This window comes from Notolepis coatsorum, assembly GCF_963971535.1.
Source record: "Notolepis coatsorum genome assembly, chromosome: 9".
NCBI lineage: Eukaryota > Metazoa > Chordata > Actinopteri > Aulopiformes > Paralepididae > Notolepis > Notolepis coatsorum.
The window spans coordinates 152,362,222-152,382,957 of record NC_140173.1 but is presented as its reverse complement, the minus strand read 5'-3'; the positions used below and the strand labels follow the sequence as shown (position 1 = coordinate 152,382,957).

Here is a 20,736-nt window from a genome sequence, read left to right as displayed (position 1 = left end):
ACGATTAAAAGCCTCCCCAATTTAGAAAACAGTAATCCAATGGCTGGTATTGATAATATAATACTAACTACTGCACGACGCTAACCGGAGCTAACACAGACCCGGACGGTCGCTAAAGCAAATATAATGACTTCCTTCTGGGGGTTTTCAAACTAAAAGAGCGACGTCTATAGCAGCGGAAAACGTTTATTTTTTACATCATCTAACGTTAACACGAACCTAAACTAACGTTACAACTAACCTAAAGTTAGTTTAGGTTCGTGTTAACGTTAGATAATGTACAAAATGAACGTATTCCGCTGCTATAGACGTCGCTCTTTTATTTTGAAAACCCCCAGAAAGGAAGTCATTATATTAGCTTTAGTATTAGCTCCGGTTAGCTCCGAGCGTACAATAGTTAGTAGTATATTATCAATACCAGCCATTGGATTACTGTTTTCTAAATTGGGGAGGCTTTTAATCGTCAAGGTAAGAGGATTTTAAGTCATGGTATCCATAAACTTCAATCGGTTCGGATCATTTGAATGAAATGAGAATGTAAACAAACACGGCGTCACGTTAGAAAGTAGCACTGAAATCACTGCGCCCAGAGACGAGTGCTTAGGCAAAAAATTGTTCTGAGTATATCTGCTTAGAAAACGTAATTGTCGAATTCAATAATTTTTTATTTTCTCCACGATGTGAATACACAGGTCACAACATGTTTACAGGAACGTTTTGGAGTTGTATTTGGAGTGTATTTGGTGACTGTAAGACCCTGTAGGGAACGTCAGGCTATTGTCCCCCCCCCACTTCCAGTGATAAAGCTAAGCTACGCTAACTGAGCGGCTGTTCCCTAAGCCTAATGCATGCACAGAGACAAAAAAGGTATGTATCTTCTTGTCTAACTCCAGGGAAGATGTTAAATAAGCTAATTTCCCAAAATGTTGGAGTTTTCCTTTAATAAGAAACTCTTTCCCAGATTAAAAAAAGAATAGAAAAGCCTACCATTGGTCAATTGCTCCCAAATATGACTTTAAAATCCCAGTGTGTTGAGATAACAGACGGTTAAGCAAAAATATAAGAAAAATAATGAGAGTATTGGTGAATGAGGCCCAATGTGCCCAGAGATGGTGTAGTGGTTAGGACCCTACTCTGGAACCACATGTACCCCTGTTAGCCTGCGATCCAATCCTGCCAGAGCCTTCTTTCCTGTATCTGCCCTATTCTGCATCCCTCTCCACCATCTTACTGTCTAAATAAAGAAAACATACTCTAAATAATAATAAATAATGGTTTTAATTAGTGATGCACGATATATCGGCCGCCGATATAATATCGGCCGATATGGCCGTTTTTTTACACATCGGTATCGGTCCGATATCAAGATGGGGCCGATATTAAAAAAAATTAATTTCTTTTTTTTATCTTTTTTTTATCTTTTTACATGTTTTGGCCTTAACACTTTCTTTGCCACGCTTATGTACATCCTTATACCATCCTCTGCCAGCTCTATTTGTCTATGGAGAAGTTCCCCTTCTTTGCAGGGCTATCACTTTTTAATTTGTATTGCTAAATTGACATTATTATGGCCCATTCAACGTCAATTATCTATCGTTCAGGATGTAGGAACGTTATACTTTTTCATTCACATATTCATAATAAAATACGGTCTAAAGCAGGGGTCTCAAACTCGCGGCCCGCGGGCCAATTGCGGCCCGCGGGATGATATTTTGCGGCCCCCTACTGGACGTCAACGTTTAGTGTTAGTGTGGCCCGCGCGCAACTGTTTGCCGAGTCGTTGCGCGAGAGTTGGAAGTTTTATTTATTTTATCACTTGTAGGCTACCATAGCGCAGGCTCATGACAGCAACGTTATGTTAGTGACTTGGTTGAAACGTGATTCCGGAGTGATATCAACTATCAAGTAAAGTGGAAGCAAATGCATCCTCGCTCTCTCTCTCTGCGAGCAGTGCTCTGCATGTCCCGCAGCACTGCCACTGTGTGTCTGTGTATGGGTCTGGTCCAATCACATACGCGTCCCGTCAGCGTTTTCCCCCCTCACCCACAGTCTGCGAATCAGATGCAGAGTAGGGGAGTAGGGCGGGTCTTCACGGACTGCATGTCGTCTCTCTTTCAGTTCAAATCGGAGCAGAGTTGACAGCGCATCTATTCTACAGTAAACTCGCTCCCAGTTTTATCTCTGTGAGATAAATGTAGCTATTAGCCTATTTTCGCCAGCAGGCAGGCAGCAGAAAAATATGGCATTTTCAAAGATGGTCAGTAAAAGAAATGTCGACTGCATTCAAAGGTGAATGGACGGGAAAATAATCCGTTCATGCTGAGTCCCAGCCAGGGGCGTAGCTGGAGATTCTGGGCCCCATGAAAGAATCAATTTGTGGGCCCCCAATCTATTAAAAAATGTGGGGCCCCCAATCTATAAAAAAATGTGGGGCATTTGCTGGGCCCTTGGAATCATCCTAACCCCCCCCCAGCTACTCCCCTGGTCCCAGCACCAAACCAATTATGTGACTATATGCCAAGAAACGGTAGCTATTTGAAAATAATGTATGACTGAAGTGATGGAGACCATGTTTGAAGGCAAACAAAAGCAAATCCCCCTCAGATCGCACAGCAACCAGAATAACTGAAATACTGGCACAGTGCATTTCCATAGCTGTGGATAAGTCTACTGACACAGCTGTGGATAAGTCTACTGACACCACTAAGAAGCCTGAAGATAAGATTGAGAAGATTGGATCAGTTGTACTTTTTTTTGAATACTTGAAACCCTTTTTTTGTGGAATATTTGATGCGGCCCAGCCTCACCCAGACTCCACCTCCAGCGGCCCCCAGGTAAATTGAGTTTGAGACCCCTGGTCTAAAGTATAAATATGTTTTTATCGTTTTCTGCAGCATTCTGCAGAACGTGATTTATAGCCCTAAATGCATTATATTGATGATCAAATACAGTTTGATAGCGATCGGCGCCAGATGAAAAATTTCAAATGGACGTGCTTCTAGAAGTTACTACTTATCATCTGATGTTGACCGGATGGGGGGGGGGGGGGGTCGTTTATAATTCCGTGGCCAACGTTAGACGATTCATGTCGTGTAGGTGATATGATCATTAGAGCAGTTTGTATCGAACACGGTAACAATAAACGCTGAAACTTACCCCAGTCTCCTCGGGCCGTTGGGCGATGAGCGTTGAGCAAACAGATTCCTATTATGGGATGTTGAAATATGCGATCCATCTCCAGGTTGTATAATAGTATATACGTCCAAATCATGTTGTTTATCGAGTTATTGGTAACGGATCGCTATCCATTGTGTCAAGCTCGAGTCCCGGGACATATAGCGAGTGGTCGGACCGAATTAGAATGAGCACCAGTTCCCGGTTTGGGCGATCCGCCGATCGGCCACCAGATGGCGCTCTTGAACCGTTGGAGAGTTGAGAGGGGATCAACAGTAGATCTCAAGTCTCCGCGGGAGAATTATGATTGAGATCACAGATTTTTGAAATATTGATCTCAATGACGTGTGACGGCGTCATTGGCAGAATTAGCATGGCGGGGAATGACGTGTTAAGGCGTCCTTGGCGATTATAGTGTTAAATCGTTTCAAAATATCAGTCATTTCTGAAAATAAGTTACAAAAGTAAAAAAAAGTATGCGTTTTGGAAAATAGCTCTTTATTTGATTATCATAAAGTGTTTTCTATACAGAGATATCGACATCGGTAAATATCGGTATCGGCCAGAACAGCAATATATCGGTTATCGTATCGGCCACAATTTTCACATCGGTGCATCACTAGTTTTAATAAAGAAAAAGACACTGACGGAACCAACAAGCAGGTTAGCGCCTTCCATGTTAACCTCAGCCTTTGGTGTGTGTAGGTGTGTGTGTGTAGGTGTGTGTGTGTGTAGGTGTGTGTGTGTTTGATTGAATACTTTATTGACAAGTTCAAGTTTCTTTATTAGTTGTCATACAGAAGTACAGAATACTTTTATACAAAATGCTTCTTTCTGTTTCGCAGACTGTGCTAGGCAAAAATAGATAATAAAATAAGTATAGCAAGTATAAAATAGAAGTCAAGTACGTAGACAAATGTTCAGTGTATATACAATGCTCTATGTAGAAGTAACTGAGTTACCATACAATATACTATACAGTGCAAAGCAGAAGTGGGATGAGGTACAATTTAGGTACAATATAACTTACAGTAAGGTGTAATGAGGTATTGTAGTTGAGGTTGTAGTGCAAATTCTTTACCGATAAATATAAAGTGTGCTTAGGTGTACTAAAGTGGTTAAAGTGGGTGCTGCAGTGAGTTGTATGTTTAGAGTGAGTGTGCGTGTGGATGCGTGTGCTGTGAGTGCATTTGATGGTTGTTACATAGTGTTATTGTTCGGTGAGCATCCTGATGGCCTGGGGATAGAAGCTTCTTCTGAGTCTCTCTGTGCTCTGTGTGGACTCCGAGGTACTTAAAACTGTTCACTCTCTCAACCGGTGCCCCGTCGATGCTGAGGGGGCTGTAGTCCCTGACCCCCGACCTCCTAAAGTCCACAATAATCTCATTTTGTTTTGCTGACGTTCAGGGAGAGGCTGTTCTCTTGACACCATCCCACTAGAACCTTGACCTCCTCCAGGTAGGCCCTCTCGTAGTTTGCAGAGATCAGGCCCACCACTACTGTGTCGTCAGCAAATTTGATGATTGTGTTGTTGTTCCGCTGTGCCACACAGTCATGTGTGTACAGGGAGTAGAGGAGGGGACTCAGAACACAGCCCTGGGGGGCCCCTATGTTGAGAGTGATGGATGAGGAGGTGCAGTTGCCTGCTCTCACCACCTGGGGTCTGGCGTCAGGAAGTCCAAGGCCCACTGGCAGAGGTCATAGTTCAAGCCCAGGTCCCTGAGCTTGGCTATGAGTTTGGAGGGGACTATGGTATTATAATAATGCAGGACCTGTTGCAGAGGTATTGAATGCTGAGCTGTAGTCGATGAACAGCATTCTCACATAGTTCCCCTGCCTCTTGTCCAGGTGTGATGCTGCTGTGTGCAGCACATGGGCTATGGCGTCCTCCGTGGACCTGTTGGGGCGGTATGCAAATTGCAGGGGGTCCAGGTTGATGGGGAGGGAGGAGCAGATGTAGCCCTTTACTAGCTTCTCAAAGCACTTCATGGCTATGGAGGTGAGAGCTACAGGGCGGTAGTCGTTTTTTGGGTACAGGGATAATAGTGGACTTCTTCAGACAGGTGGGGATGACAGCCTGTTCCAAGGACAGGTTAAATATGTCAGTGAATACCGGGGCCAGTTGGTCGGCACAGACTTTTAGGACGCGGTCGGGGATACCGTCCGGTCCTGCTACCTTCCTGATATTCACTTTCTTGAAGGTCCTCCTCACCTCATGTTCTGTTAACCTGAACACTGAGTCTCAATCAGCAGTGTCTCCCCCCCCCCCCCTCCATTGCAGTGGATTGTAGGCTGGTGCTGTTATTCCCAGCCTCAAACCTCGCATAGAAGGTATTGAGATCATTTGCTAGGGAGATGTCACTGTTCAGCTTGAGGGAGGTGCCTTTGTAATCTGTCATCGTTCTGAGGCCCTGCCACATAGCTCTAGAGTCAGCCTGTTCATATTGGAGTTCAATTTTATCCCTGTAGCGCCTCTTTGCTTCTTTCACTGCCCTTCTCACGTTGCATGTCGCCACCTTGTGGTCATTCATGTTGCCTGCCACAAGCCCGGCGTTGTAGGATGAGGTGCACGCTTTCAGAGCCTCACGGACGGATTTGTCTACCCAGGGCTTTTGGTTTGGGTAAACTCTAATTGTGGTAGTGGGGATTGTTTCTTCCACCAAAGTACAAACAAAGTCCAGCACTGTTTCCGTGTAGTCATTAATGTTATCTGTGTTATCTCGGAACACACCCCAGTCTGTACATTCCAGTGCAGCCTGTAGCGTTTCCTCTGATCCCAGTCCATTTCTGCACCTCTCGCGAGACTACCGGCGCGTGTTTAATACTTTGTTTATATTTTGGGAGGAGGAAGATAGCGTTATGATCAGATTTGCCGAAACCACTGGCAGAATGAGATTTGTAACCACACTTAAATTGCGAGTAACAATGGTCTAAAATATTACCGCCTCTGGTGTTACAAGTCACATGCTGGTAGAAGTCTGGCAATACTCTCCTAAGATTGGCGCTATTGAAATCACCCACAACCACAATAGCAGCGTCAACATTCGCTGCTTGGATTCTATTTACCTCGTCATGGAGTTTGGAGAGCGCGTCGCCTGTGTTAGCGTGTGGTGGAATATACACTCCGATCAAGATGATCGACGTTAACTCTCTCAGGAGAAAGAAAGGCCGGCACTTGATGGATATATACTCCAGGTTGGGGGAGCAGTGGTTCGAAAGCTCCTTCACGTTGCCTGGATCGCTCCAATTGTTGTTCAACATGAAGGCTATTCCACCACCCCGCTGTTTTCCGGATTCTGCTGTCCGATCCTTGCGGTGGATGAAGAAGTGATCGGCCGGTTGAATACCGTGGTCTGGGACGTCCGGCGTCAACCATGTCTCGATGAAGCAGAGAACGTTACAGTCTCTAACGTCTCTTTGGAATTGAATCCTTGCTCTGATGTCGTCCAGTTTATTGTCTATTGAGTGTACATTGGCTAGCAATTGCTTTTGTTATTGTTTGTTTGTATTCATTGCATGTTCGAAATAAAGATTTCAAATCAAATCAAATAAAAAAATACTGGGCAGTGGCGTTCTGTGCCGCCTGGCTCGCAGTCTGTTTCGGACACCAGCTCTCCTTCCTCGTCGCCTGGATCCTTTGTTGTTCCGTGAGCCGAGGTATGGTCCTGATGTTCTCAAGATCTCAGTGTGTGTCTGTGTATGTGAGTGAATGTTCAAGTTCAAGTTCAAGTTTGTTTATTATTTGTCATAGTAAAATACAGAATACTTTAAATTAAATGCTTTTTTCTGTATGAGCCCCTGAGAGTGTGCTTCATACAGTAATAGATCAAACATTTTAAATAAGTAAAAATTTACGTAGAATTGATTGATTGATTGAAAAGTTTATTAACAGATTGCAGAATGGGTACAGTACAGTACAGCTCAATACATACAATTGTTAAGAGGATGCAGACCTGAGAAAGACTTTCGTCTTGTTTCCATCAGGGTCCTCTATTTTCAATTCATCATATGACACACACGACATACAGATAGACAGTACTGCTACATCTATACATTTATGACATACCAGATTTTCAAATACAGTACTGTTTGTGATACTAAAAAAATCCAGAAAAAGAGTGTATATACATTTGACATAGAAACTGTGCATTGGGGGAGGTTGGGTAGGTGGGGTGGGGCTGTACATTGGAGGGGGGGGGGGACACTGTACATTGGAATACTGACCTACATTTGACATAGAAACTGTACATTGGAGGAGGTTGGGTAGGTGGGGTGGGGTTGGGTGGGGCTGTACATTGGAGGTGGGGGGGGGGGGGGGGGGTTGGGTACATTGGAATACTGACAAAGCCATGCTTGGTCTTTATTGTACAACTGGGTTAGGACATTTGTAGGGGCCAGTTTTGAATTGCAGTCTCCCGTAGGTGTTCTTTGAGAGTGTTTTTGAAGGTGGGTAGTGATTCACATTCCTTTACAGCTTTGGGTAGGGCGTTCCACATTGTTGTGGCATAATTGCGAAACGTGTTTAGTCCCTTGTTTGAGCCGAATCTGGGTTTTACATGATTTGTGGAGCTCCCTCTGGTGTTGTGATCGTGGTATTCACTGACCTTTGGGAAGTATTTTGACATGTACATGGGTACCTTGGTCATGTAGTGTATCTTGTAGACCAGGCCCATTGCAAGTTGCTGTACTCTGTCGTCTACTCTAAGCCATCCTAGGTTGGCAAAGTGTGCAGGGGTGAGGTGGGTTCTAGGAGTCAGGTCAAGCAGTAGTCTGACTAGTTTGTTTTGAGATGTTTGTAATTTGGTTTTTAGTGCCTTTGAAGCATAGTCGTAGTACCCTTGAATGAGTGCTCCTGCCAGATTCTTCAGGGTATTCTTGTTTACCAGGGAGGAGATCCGGTACAAGAATCGAGTTCGTTGATTGACTTTTTTTATTACATTGGATGCCATTTTGTCACAGGAAAGATTAGCCTCTAGGATGGAACCCAGGTAGGTAATTTCATCTTTCCTTGTGACAATATTGTCACCCACTGTAACTGAGAAGCCGTCGGTCTTGCTGAGTTTGTTATTTGAACCGAAGAGAATGGACTCTGTTTTGCCCATGTGTAATGATAGTTTGTTGTCGGCGAGCCATATGCAGATTTTGCCTAGTTCCGAGCTGAGGGTTTTTTCAACCTGTAACTTGTTCTTGTCAGAGACCAGCAGGGCTGAGTCGTCCGCAAACAGGAACAAGTTGCAGTCACAAGCTGACGACATGTCATTTGCATAAATTAGGAACAGTAGTGGTCCTAGTATGCTTCCTTGTGGAACACCACAGTTCACTGTGAGGGGGGGGGATTGGGTACCGTTTACCTCCACCATTTGTTCTCTCCCCTCCAGGTAGGATTGTATCCAGCTCACTGATAAACTATCAAAACCAATTGCTTTTAGTTTGTCAATCAGAATGGTGTGATTGACAGTGTCGAAGGCCTTTTGTAGGTCTAGCATGACCATGCCGCAGTATTTGCCCGCGTCCACCTCTTGCTTGATTTTACATTTACATTTAGTCATTTAGCTGACGCTTTTATCCAAAGCGACTTACAAGTTCTGTACGACAAGCCATCAGGAAGAGCACAACTCTATCAGCTGAGTAACAATGTTCATCAAAGTGTTGAGTGCTACAGTGTAGGTTAGTTTATTAGGACAAGTGCATGACAGTATGGTTAGTTAGGGTTAGATTTTTTTCTTTTTTTTTTAATTCAGATAATGGTTGAAGAAGTGCGTCTTTAGTCGACGGCGAAAGATTGGACGTGTTTCGGCTGTCCTAACTGGGGTGGGTAGTTCATTCCACCATTGTGGGGCAAGGACTGAGAATAGGCGACTTCTCTTTGATGACCCTCCCGGCTTGATGTGGTCGATCAAATAGAGAAGGCATGTGTCAGTGGAGTGGGATGTTCTGAAGCCAGATTGGAATTCGTAGATTAGATTTTTATCCGTAAGGTACTTTTCGACCTGTTCGTATACTCTTTTTTCCATGACTTTCGAGATGGATGTAAGGATAGAAACAGGGCGGTAGTTGCCTGGGTCTAATTTGCTGCCCTTTTTGTGCAGGGGTGTTACTCTCGCTATTTTGAAGTCCTTGGGGACGTGTCCCTGTTTTATGGAGAGGTTTATTATGTGTGTGATGACTGGGGTGATGGCGGCTGCTGAGTCTCTAAGGAATTTGGAGGGGATGTTGTCATGGCCAGTGGCCTTGTTCGGTTGGAGGGCGCTCAGTTTATTGAGTACCTCATCTGTAGTTACCATTTCCAGTTTGAAATCGTCTTTGTGGACGCCTAGGTTCTTGTAGTATGCTACTATGTGTTCTACCCCATACTGCCCTGAGTGGGAGGGTAGTTTGTTTACCAGTGTTGTGGCTATGTTTGTGAAGAAAGTGTTGAAGTAATTGGCTACATCCAGTTTGTCTGTGATGAGCGTGTTGTCCGTCTTTATGTTTGTTTGAGAACCTGGTTTTAAGTTTTTTACTGCAGCCTAGTTGATTATTGAGTAATTTCCAAAGTTCACGTGGTTTATTTTTGTTTTCCTCGGTTTTGTCATTGATGAATTTTTTTTTGCAGTTTTTATCATGGAGTTTACGTCATTTCTTAGTCTGTTTCTTTCTAGTTTGAGTTCAGTCACGTGGGCTTGGAGTTCACTGCTCGTGCTTTTGGTAAGCTTTGACTGACTTTTACGAAATTCAGCGCATTTTTTGTCTCTGGCTTTCATAGCGGTCAGTATTTCAGTGTGCATCCACGGCTCAGCGCGATTTTTTTACCCTGGTGGTTCTTAGGGGGGCCATGTTGTTTAGTATTGTTGACAATTTGGTTTTGAAGCCAAGCCAGGTTTCTTCAACCAGTGTACCATTGAGTTCATCTGACCAGTCCAGGCTCTTCAGTTCAAGGTTAAAGGCCTCGCTAGAGTAGGTTTTGAGGTCTCTAGATGTGACTGTTTTGTGACAGCCAGCCTTTTGCTTTAGCTTTTTGCGGGTACAGAATATCATATAATGATCACTTAACCCGCATGCTATAACCACTTTATTGGAGATCATGGACTTGTCGGAGGTCAGGATGAGGTCAATGGTAGTCTGAGTTGATTCACACACCCTTGTGGGTTGGGTGATTAGCTGGCTGAGGCCGTGCAGATCACAAAGCCTACTGAAGGCCTTGAAGACGGGTGCTGCTTTACGTAGCATGTCCGTGTTCCAGTCCCCAATAAGGATTTTTTCTACGCCCTCCACCCCAGTTAAGCATCCATCAAGTGAGTCATAGAAGCCACTGTGTTCTGGTGGTCTATAGATTGTGCCTATTAGTACTGATTTTGCCCTTTCAAATAAGATTTCAATCCATACAGTTTCAATCTCGTCATGGTTAAGGTCAGTACGGTTGCTGAATTTGGTATCTTTGTGTATATACACACAGACACCACCTCCATACTGGTTCCTATCCCTCCTGACGATTGAATAGTCCTCTATTTCTATCTCTGGATCCTGAACAGATGAGTCAAGTTTTGTTTCTGTGAAACATAATATATTAGCCTTACCGTTTAAAAACAAATGTCTGATTTCAGCCAGTTTGGGTTTCAAGCTGTTTATGTTTAAGTGAAATATGTGAAGTCCATTTGAGTTTGTTATTTCATTAATGTCATCAAGTTCAAAGTGATTTTCCACTGTGGTGTGTGGTTGATCTTGTGGCGGTAGGTGGGGAGGGGGGGATGGGGTCCTGTGTTCATTGATGTTAGGAGGGGGGATGGGGATGATCCTTTGTCCTCTGCTGGTGTGTTTGGTCGGTGTGAAAGCCCGCGACGTGGGGGGGGGGGCTCGTTGCTGTCCTCAGATGTGTCTGGAGGCCCTACGTTGTGGGGGAGGGGGGGTGGGTCTGTCCTTTGTCCTGGCCCGGGTAGCCTACCTGGCCTGGCGGGGCTAGCCGAGTCAACCAGCGGGTCCCTGGTGATCTCGTCCCGCGCTGATCCGTGTCCCATTTTTACAAGCTCTCTCCCTCTCGCCTCTCGGCTCCTCTGCATGGGCTTCGGTGAGGGGATGTCGCCGCCTGCTGGTCGGTTGGTGCATCTGCTGTCTGTAGTGGAAGCTGCGTTGATGTTGTTGACGCTGTCGTCGGCCGGCGACGGTGTGAGGATGAGCTGTTGATTCTTCGCCTGTTGGCGTGTTAAAACAGGTCCTGGGTTCTGATGGATGTCTCCAGACAGGAGCAAATACAATAAAAACATCAATTTTCTATCAAACTTGCCTGTCGGGGGTTGTTTCTTTCTTTCGGGATACGCCGTCAACGGCCTGTGAATGGTTGCCGCTCCAATAGCCGGATGTTTCCTCTCTGAGCCATTCAACAGGTAAAAGTCACAATGGGACTGTAGATTTTCGTTTTTGTTGCTTTCCACCGCCGTTTTCCTGACGATTCTGTGCTGAATTCAGGCACACGTCTGTAATGTAGTATGGCAAGCAAGAAATGCGCAAATATTCCTGTATATCTTCTTTTTGCTGATTTTTGTTGTTGGTTTCCATGGGAACAGCAAGAGCTGGATATTCTGCGACCGTTCATGTCGAGAGCCGGAAGTGATAGAATAGAATAAAGTAGTGTTCAGTCAATATACATATATACAATACAGAGTAAAATGAGTAACAGTGAGGTACAATGCAGAAATGGAATTATGTACAAAACTTAGGGTAAGGTGCAATGAGGTATGAATTGTAGTGCAAATCTCTTTGAATGTGAAGTTGTAAAGCTCTTTAGAAGAAAGTGCTATAAAAGTGCAGTCCATTCATGTCTTTGTGTCTTAACAGAGTTCAGCCCAGACAGCAGTGAAGGCCAGTGATAAGATCTTCTCTGAGATGATCCGCTCCATACAGACGAGGCGCAAGGAGGTGAAGGCCCTGATCGGAGCCCAGGAGAAGACTGCAGTCAGTCAGGCTGAAGGGCTCCTGAAGCAACTGGAACAGGAGATAGAGGAGCTGAGGAGGAGAGGGGTGGAGCTGGAGCAGCTGGAGCACGCTGACGACCACATCCATTTCATTCAGGTTCACTAGATGTTAATATATTCTATTCCTTTTATATTTAAACCATATAGATCTACTTTAAAATGTCTGTTTCTGCCCATGTACTATTTGCAGTAGTAAAGTCAATAGAAATGTACGGTGAATCACTAGTATCCTTGTGGTTTTACCAAAGAAATACTATGTATATAGTTATTTCTATAGTGATTCACTATAGTATTTCTACAGCCATTTGTACATCTGGAAAAAAAAGAAATACTAGTTTTACTGTAGGTGATTTTCATATGATTCTGACTCTTTGTTTAATATAATGTCTCTCTATTCAGGGTTTCCAGTCCTTCTCCAGTCCCAGTGTATCTCCAGACTTACCCAGTATCGCTGTCCATCCTCTACGTGACTTCAGGAATGTGAGTGATGCTGTTTCTGAGCTGAGAGACGAACTGACGAACATCCTGAAGGATACGTGGCCGAAGATATCAGGAGAAGGTGAGATGAATATATACACTGTTGTAAAACATGAAGATATCAGCAGAATGTGAGATGAATATATACACTGTTGTAAAACATGAAGATATCAGCAGAATGTGAGATGAATATATAGACTGTTGTAAAACATGAAGATATCAGGAGAAGGTGAGATGAATATATACACTGTTGTAAAACATGAAGATATCAGCAGAAGGTGAGATGAATATATACACTAGGCTTGGGCGGTATAATTTTTTTCATACCGTCATACCTTGCTGACATAATATAATACCCCGGTATACGGTATATGACGGTATGACTTTCATTTTCATCAGCGGCAGGGGGGGGGCAACCCGTGTTACCAAGTAAACAAATCACGGAACGTTAGCCACGTCAGTTAGCCAGCATCAGCCAGGTCCCGTTAGCTCTCAGAACGTTAGCCACGTTAGTTAGCCAGCATCAGCCAGGTCCCGACGTTAGCTCTCAGAACGTTAGCCACGTTAGTTAGCCAGCATCAGCCAGGTCCCGACGTTAGCTCTCAGAACGTTAGCCACGTTAGTTAGCTAGTTAGCCCGCACCATCCAGGTACTACTATAACATTACGTTTCTTTAATAGTTGTCATACAGAAGTACAGAATACTTTCATACAAAATGCTTCTTACTGTTACGCTCCAGAGACTGCTAGACAAGATAGTATCAAATAACATAGTATAGCATGTAAATTAGAAGTAGAAAATGCGGTCACAGTGTTCAGTATAGTCATATGTACAATGTTCGATGCAGAATAGACGTAACTGAGTTACCATATAATATACAATACTATGCAGTGTACTAATGTACAATACTATATAGTGCAAAGCAGAAATGGGATGAGGTACAATTTAGGTACAATTTACAGTAAGGTGTAGGGGTGGGAATCACCAGTTTCATCACGATACGATACGATATCGATTCTTTGGACAACGATACGATATTATCCGATATCACACAGTCTGCCACGATACGATACGATTCGACTCAGGTGCCTGCGATCGATATGAGACGATATTATATGCCCATTTAACACAATCAGTAACATTTAAATCAACAAAAAAAAGGCAATGGAAATATCATTTGACATTTTTATTTTTGAGCTCTTTCAGACATTTAAATGAAAAACAATCTATTGTTTTTAATACAAATAGACCTCCTGTTCACTGTTTTTGGTTTGTTTTTCTTTTTTTTCTCGATATTAATATCCTATTCACTGTCACAGAGCTGTATTTTGGCTGGAAAAGCCGGCCAGATCCTGTTAGTGGGGCTATCCCGAGAATGCACCCTCCTTCCCAGTCCCCACTTCTCTCTGCCTATGGCTCTGGGTTAGCTTACGCTAATGTAACGTTATCTTCGATCTTTAACGCGACATGGGCATAATGGAGTGGCGAGGATTGCAAAGCAGGTTAGATGCATTGGACCCGTTGCGGAATAAAACAGCAGGGACATGTTTTGGGTCACAGAATAGGCACAATAGTCTTGCTTGGCTCTGGGTTAGCTTGTTAGCTTACGGCGCTAACGTAACGTTATCTTCGATCTTTAACGCGACATGGGCATAATGGAGTGGCGAGGATTGCAAAGCAGGTTAGATGCATTGGACCCGTTGCGGAATAAAACAGCAGGGACATGTTTTGGGTCACAGAATAGGCACAATAGTCTTGCTCTAGTGACGCTCTGTGTGCTGTTGATGTTAAACGGAGTTTCACAACACTGGGCGCGGGGCGATGACGTCGCCGGATTTTCAAAATAAGAGTATCGCAATATGAATAGATCTTTTTACGTGGCATCGATCCTATTTGATTATTGATAATAGATCGATATATCGATCTGGATCGATGTATCGTCCCACCCCTAGTAAGGTGTACGAGTTGTAGTGCAATCCTTCATCAATAAATATAAAGTGTGGGGAGTGGGTGCTACAGTGTGTTTGTTTAAAGTGAGTGTGTGCTATAAAGTGTGGGGAGTGGGTGCTACAGTGTGTTTGTTTAAAGTGAGTGTGTGCGTGTGGATGTGTGTGCTATGTGCGTTTGATGGTTGTTGTTGTGTAGTGTTCATTGTTCGTTGAGCAGCCTGATGGCCTGGGGATAGAAGCTTCTTCTGAGTCTTTCTGTGCTCGCCTTGAGACTCCGGTATCGCTTGCCTGACCGCAGCAGTTCAAAGAGGCAATTGTTCGGGTGACTGGAGTCTTTAATGATTCTCTTAGCCTTGCCCCTGCACCGCTTGTTGTAAATGTTCTGGAGGGTGGGGAGCCCCCCTCCAATTGTGCGTTCGGCTGAACGTGTCACTCTTTGTAGTCTGCTTCGGTCTTGTGCAGTGCTATTCCCAAACCAGGAGGTGATGTTGCCAGTCAGGATGCTCTCTATTGTACATGAGTAGAAGTTCTTAAGGATCTTCTGACTGACTTGGAACTTCCAGTCCCAGAATGGTAGCTAGTTAGCCTGCACCATCCAGGTACTACTAACGTTAGCTCCCAGTCCCAGAACGGTAGCTAGTTAGCCCGCACCATCCAGGTACTACTATAACGTTAGCTCCCAGTCCCAGAACGATAGCTAGTTAGCCCGCACCATCCAGGTACTACTATAACGTTAGCTCCCAGTCCCAGAACGGTAGCTAGTTAGCCCGCACCATCCAGGTACTACTATAACGTTAGCTCCCAGTCCCAGAACGGTAGCTAGTTAGCCCACACCATCCAGGTACTACTATAACATTAGCTCCCAGTCCCAGAACGGTAGCTAGTTAGCCCGCACCATCCAGGTACTACTAACGTTAGCTCCCAGTCCCAGAACGGTAGCTAGTTAGCCCGCACCATCCAGGTACTACTAACGTTAGCTCCCAGTCCCAGAACGGTAGCTAGTTAGCCCGCACCATCCAGGTACTACTAACGTTAGCTCCCAGTCCCAGAACGGTAGCCACGTAACCCTGCACCATCCAGGTACTACTAACGTTAGCTCCCAGTCCCAGAACGGTAGCCACGTAACCATCTGCTGGCGCGTGCTGTGCAGTGCACTACAATCAACTCCGTGTCAGTGTAATAGCAGTCTGTGACGTCACGTATTGAGAATCATACCGGCGGGATCTCGAAATACCCTGGTATACCGTAATACAGTCATACCGCCCAAGCCTAATATACACTGTTGTAAAACATGAAGATATCAGGAGAAGGTGAGATGAATATACAGGTGCAGCTCAATAAATTAGAATATTGTGGAAAAGTCATTATTTTCAGTGATTAAATTAAAAAAGCAAAACTCTTATAGATTCATTACATACAAAGTGAAATATTTCAAGTCTTTATTTGTTTTAATTTTGATGAGTATGGCTTACAATCACAAAGCGGGCGCTGACATGGAACCCACAGCGCAGGAGGAAGAGAGGCAGACCGAAAGCCACCTGGAGAAGAACCACAGAACAGGAGATGAAGAAAGAAGGGCTGTCCTGGCAACATCTGGAGCGGAGGGCACAAGACCGGGATTTAAAGGCCTAAGTAAAAGTTAGTAATGGCTTACAGCTCATGAAAACCCCAAATTCAGTATTTCAAATGTTTATATTACATAAGATCAATCAAAAAATATATATATTTAATATAGAAATGTCAGCCTACTGAAAAGTATGTTCACTCTACTAGTACTTAGTTGGGGCTCCTTTTGCACATATTACTGCATCAATGCGGTGAAATAAATGGACTTTTCCCACGATATTCTAATTTATTGAGCTGCACCTGTATAGACTTGTAAAACATGACTCAATGCTGGCTACACTCCAGCAGGTTCTATGATAGCATATATATATATATATAAACAATATTTCAGTAAGATGGTATCTATTTCTGCTAATTTATTTTGTTTACTTTAGATGATCATGAAAGTATGTTTTAGGAAAGGCATTTTCCTTTTGGCTGGGGAGGGGGGGCGGGGCAGAATGTTTTGTTTGTGTGAAATGGAATTTATTTTCATTTTGAATCAATAGAAATTGTAATCAATGTATGAATGATTCAATCAATCAACGATACATCGATCACTCAATCCAATCAAATGTGAACTCCCTGTGAACCCACTCGTCAGGACCTCTGGAACAGCTCAAGGAGCAAATCAGAAATAAGTGATGAGTTCTATTGTTTCATCCATGTTGATAATAACATGCTGTGACTGATATTTTGTGTCTCTAGTTTCTCCAGTGGCTGTTCTACTTCCACCAAAGCCCGGGACGAGAGAGTACTTTTTACAATGTGAGTTCCACGATGACCTCTTTCTCTCACTTGTGTTGTTGTGTGTCGGCTGACTGACAGACTCTGACATAATAGGGAGGTGTAGTGGTTACGTCATTGCTGTTTCCGGCCGGTCCACCATCTTGAAAACGCAACGTATTTGCCCATTTCTAAATTGTCTCGTTTAAACCAAGTAAAGCATGAACATTTGGGCAACTTTACACAATTCATGTGTCTAGTGAACACATCTGTAAGGTTTATTAAAAAAAAATTAAAAAAAATCATTGTTTTATATTTCTAATGGAGTACTCAAAAGCATAATTTTCCAGCCGCAGGATTTCAGGCTGCTTTGTCTCGGGCCACATAATGGGTTCAATAGCACGGGATCCTCCCAGTGCCAGAGAGCGAGAGAGACTCTCTCTGCCTGTCAAACCCCGTTTGAGGAAGTGTCGGGTTACACTGCACTACAAACATAGAAGGGGCGTTACTGCAAATCAGTGCTATATTAATGTCAGGAATACCGTCAAATCAGAACACATGCATTAAAGCGTTCAGTCTCCAGACGGATTTCAGTATTTTTTTCTTTTTTTCGTCAATTTGATTTGGAGTCTGACGGAATTGGCTACCTGGTATAATATGATTTGTAGATGCACACAGATTGAAACAACATTTAGCCAATCAGAGGCGTCAAATATCATGAAAAAGGGCATTTTGACCATTCTAACCAATCAAACGTGAGCTTGACGCACACGCTGCTCGCAGTGCCCTCCCCCTCACAGACCTGTCTTGTCACAGACCCGTATAATTTGCACTGAAGATAGCAAGCGTGCAGGTCCTCTTTTAACACCACTGAAGCATTAAACAATGGCCCAGTAAACTATTCACTTTAGTTTACTACACGAGGCGTTGTCTAACGTTATCTAGCTGGCTAGCTTATAGCTCATAACATAATTGAAATTCGTTTAATTGAAATTCGTTTTTGAAGCTGTGGCTAACGTTAGCTAGCTACTGATTTTCGGGTGGCTAAACGTTAGCTACCTAGCAACTGTAGCTTGCTAATACGGGCTGTCCTGGCTGGCTAACTTTTAATTCGCAATGGAGTGGAGCTAACTAACTGTACAAATCGATGTGATTGGCTGAGACTGTATTTTGTACTGTTGGCTGCCTGGCTGTTGTGGATTCGGGTAGCCAGCTAACATCAACTCAACATCAACACTCTGTTGACACTCTGAGCGAGTTTGCCGACAGCAATGTAACAAACAATATGGTCCGTGCGGAACCATTATCCCCAACACATAGTTCCGTGTGTGAATAATGTTGAGCCACCACAAAAGATGAATCCAAAGTTTAATATAGTAAGAATAGTACTAGGCTATATTATAACACATCTTTGCAAGTAGATTACATTAGCAAAATGCCCTTTTGACATGTAGCCTACATATTCATAATCATGAAAGTTTATTTGGTAGTATTTTATATTCTGTACTTAGTTTTAAAGTGGTCAGACAGTTCCCTCTGTGTGTAACACATCACACATTCATAAATAACACTTACAGAAAAGCTTATTGTGCACTGTAATACGTTTTGTTCAATGGGGGATTTTTTTATGTACCGAATACCGTGAAACCGTGGTATTTTTGCCCAAGGTTATCGTACCCTCAAAATGTCATACCGGCACATGCCTAGTTACACTATAGGCTACACTACTAGGTCTACACTATACTATAGTTTAAGGCTACTTTCACTGTTTTACTGCATTACTGTTATATTGTCGTTTTTTTATCAATACAAAAAATATATTACATATATATTGTTGGTGCTCCTTACATTTAGGTGGGTGCTACTACATTTTTGCTGGTGCTCCCAACTTTTTGAAGTTGGGAGCACCAGTGCTACCAAGTAAAAATGTTAATTTCGAGCCCTGCATAATTTGAACTATACACAATACATAATTTGAACTATACACAATACATAATTTGAACTATAGACAATATGTAATTTGAACTATAGACAATACGTAATTTGAACTATACACAATACATAATTTGAACTATACACAATACTGAATTTGAACTATACAAAATACTGAATTTGAACTATAGACGATAGATAATTTGAACTATACACAATACTGAATTTGAACTATACACTATACTGAATTTGAACTATACACAATACTGAATTTGAACTATACACAATACTGAATTTGAACTATACACAATACTGAATTTGAACTATACACAATACTGAAATGTTACAGTATGTAGATTTGTTTATTTGTATGACAAAGTCAGTCAACCCTTGCAATCAGTTTCATTTAATGAATTGAAAACAGCATTGATATTACGTAAAAACAAACTGGCAATAGAAAAGATGTTCAAAATGATCTAGTTCCCTTAAAACGCTAACGCTATTAAATAAAAATATATAGTGGAGGTTAAAATAAGAATGACTTGGCCTGAAAAAAGTTCAGTCAGGAGATTTTTTTTGCTTTAATCCCTGAGAACAGCTTAGTTGAGTGAGGGAAGATCTCGTGAACTCGAGACTAGACTGATGAGTCAATATGGTAATTAGAGACACAGACCCATTGATACTAACCCGTATTACTATAAAACCATGCTAAACACAGAAAAAAGCCATTTATAATGCATGTCCCCTTTAAACAATGTTAGTGATAGAAGGGAACACATCTTGTGCAAGAATGGAACGCGTTAAAATTTTCATTCGGCAGAATTGTTACAATAGCTGATAATCCATTTTCCCAATGATGAATCCCTATACGGGTGGACCTCGCGGGCGCTCCAGAGTGACGTCAGACTGCACCTCCCTGAGGTTGTGTGTTTAATTTGCTCTGATTTTATGTCATGTATTTTTCTCCCAGACGCCCGTCCCCTCTCACTGGACCCAAACACAGTGGAGAACACCATGTCCCTGTCAGTGGAGAACAGGAAGGTGACTCATACAGGAAACAACCACGACTACGCTTACCATCCTGAGAGATTCACTTACTATCCTCAGGTGTTGTGCAGAGAGGGTCAGTCTGCACGCTGTTACTGGGAAGTAGAGTGGAGCGGCACCTATGTTGTGACAGCAGTCTGTTACAAAGACATCAGAAGAAAAGGTGGTGGTTGTGATGATGATCCATGCTTTGGATACAATAACAATAAGTCCTGGTGTTTACAGAGCTCCAGTGACACAGGTTACATGGTCAGACACAATAGTGTTCAGACTACAGTCTCAGGCCCTCGGTCCTCCAGGATAGGAGTGTACCTGGATCACAAGGCAGGTACTCTGTCCTTCTACAGTGTCTCTGACACCATGACCCTCCTCCATACAGTTCACACCAGGTTCAGACGCGCCCTCTATCCAGGGATATATGTTCACTGTGATGCAACAGCAGAATTAATGAACATATGGTAGAGCATGAGATCAGCGTATCTATTTTTAAATATAATTGATACCAATTAGAGATGTCCGATATTTTCGGCCTACCGATATTATTGGCCGATATTTGGCATTAAAATGTAATATCAGATTTTTTTTTTTTTTATGTAACCTTTATTTACCCAGGCAACCAAGTAAGAACAAATTCTTATATACAAAAGCAGCCTGACCAAAAACCTATATCCTTTAGAGGGAATGGGGGGGGGGGGGGGCTGCAACAAAAAACAAGGTTATGTGTACTGTACAAGTAAATTAAATACAAAATTACAGTAGCAATAGTATACAAGGAGAATTACAATAAATAAGGGAGAGAGAAGGAAAGAGAGGGAGGGGAAAAGGGGAGAGCGAGAACCAGAGGGAGAGAGAGAAGAAAAGGGGAGGTGCACAGATAA

General features: G+C 43.1%; 1 protein-coding gene across 3 annotated transcripts in view; it reads left to right on the top strand.

The window, feature by feature from the left end:
* LOC311233962 (E3 ubiquitin/ISG15 ligase TRIM25-like) overlaps window positions 1-20,473 on the top strand; it is a 42,686-nt gene extending 22,213 nt beyond the window's left edge. The window contains exons 5-9 of one of the 3 annotated variants that reach the window (XR_014620048.1): window positions 11,986-12,219; window positions 12,522-12,681; window positions 16,011-16,186; window positions 16,862-16,921; window positions 19,782-19,860. Coding sequence is in view for 2 of the 3 variants with exons in the window: in XM_084321030.1 (XP_084177156.1) it covers window positions 11,986-12,219; window positions 12,522-12,681; window positions 16,031-16,186; window positions 16,862-16,921; window positions 19,782-20,320 (1,149 nt within the window). In the remaining variant the exon portion in view is untranslated. Of the gene's footprint in view, window positions 1-11,985; window positions 12,220-12,521; window positions 12,682-16,010; window positions 16,187-16,861; window positions 16,922-19,781 lie in introns of all 3 variants that reach the window. The other 2 variants (XM_084321031.1, XM_084321030.1) reach the window with 2 other exon arrangements.
* The last annotated feature ends 263 nt before the right edge of the window (window positions 20,474-20,736 follow it).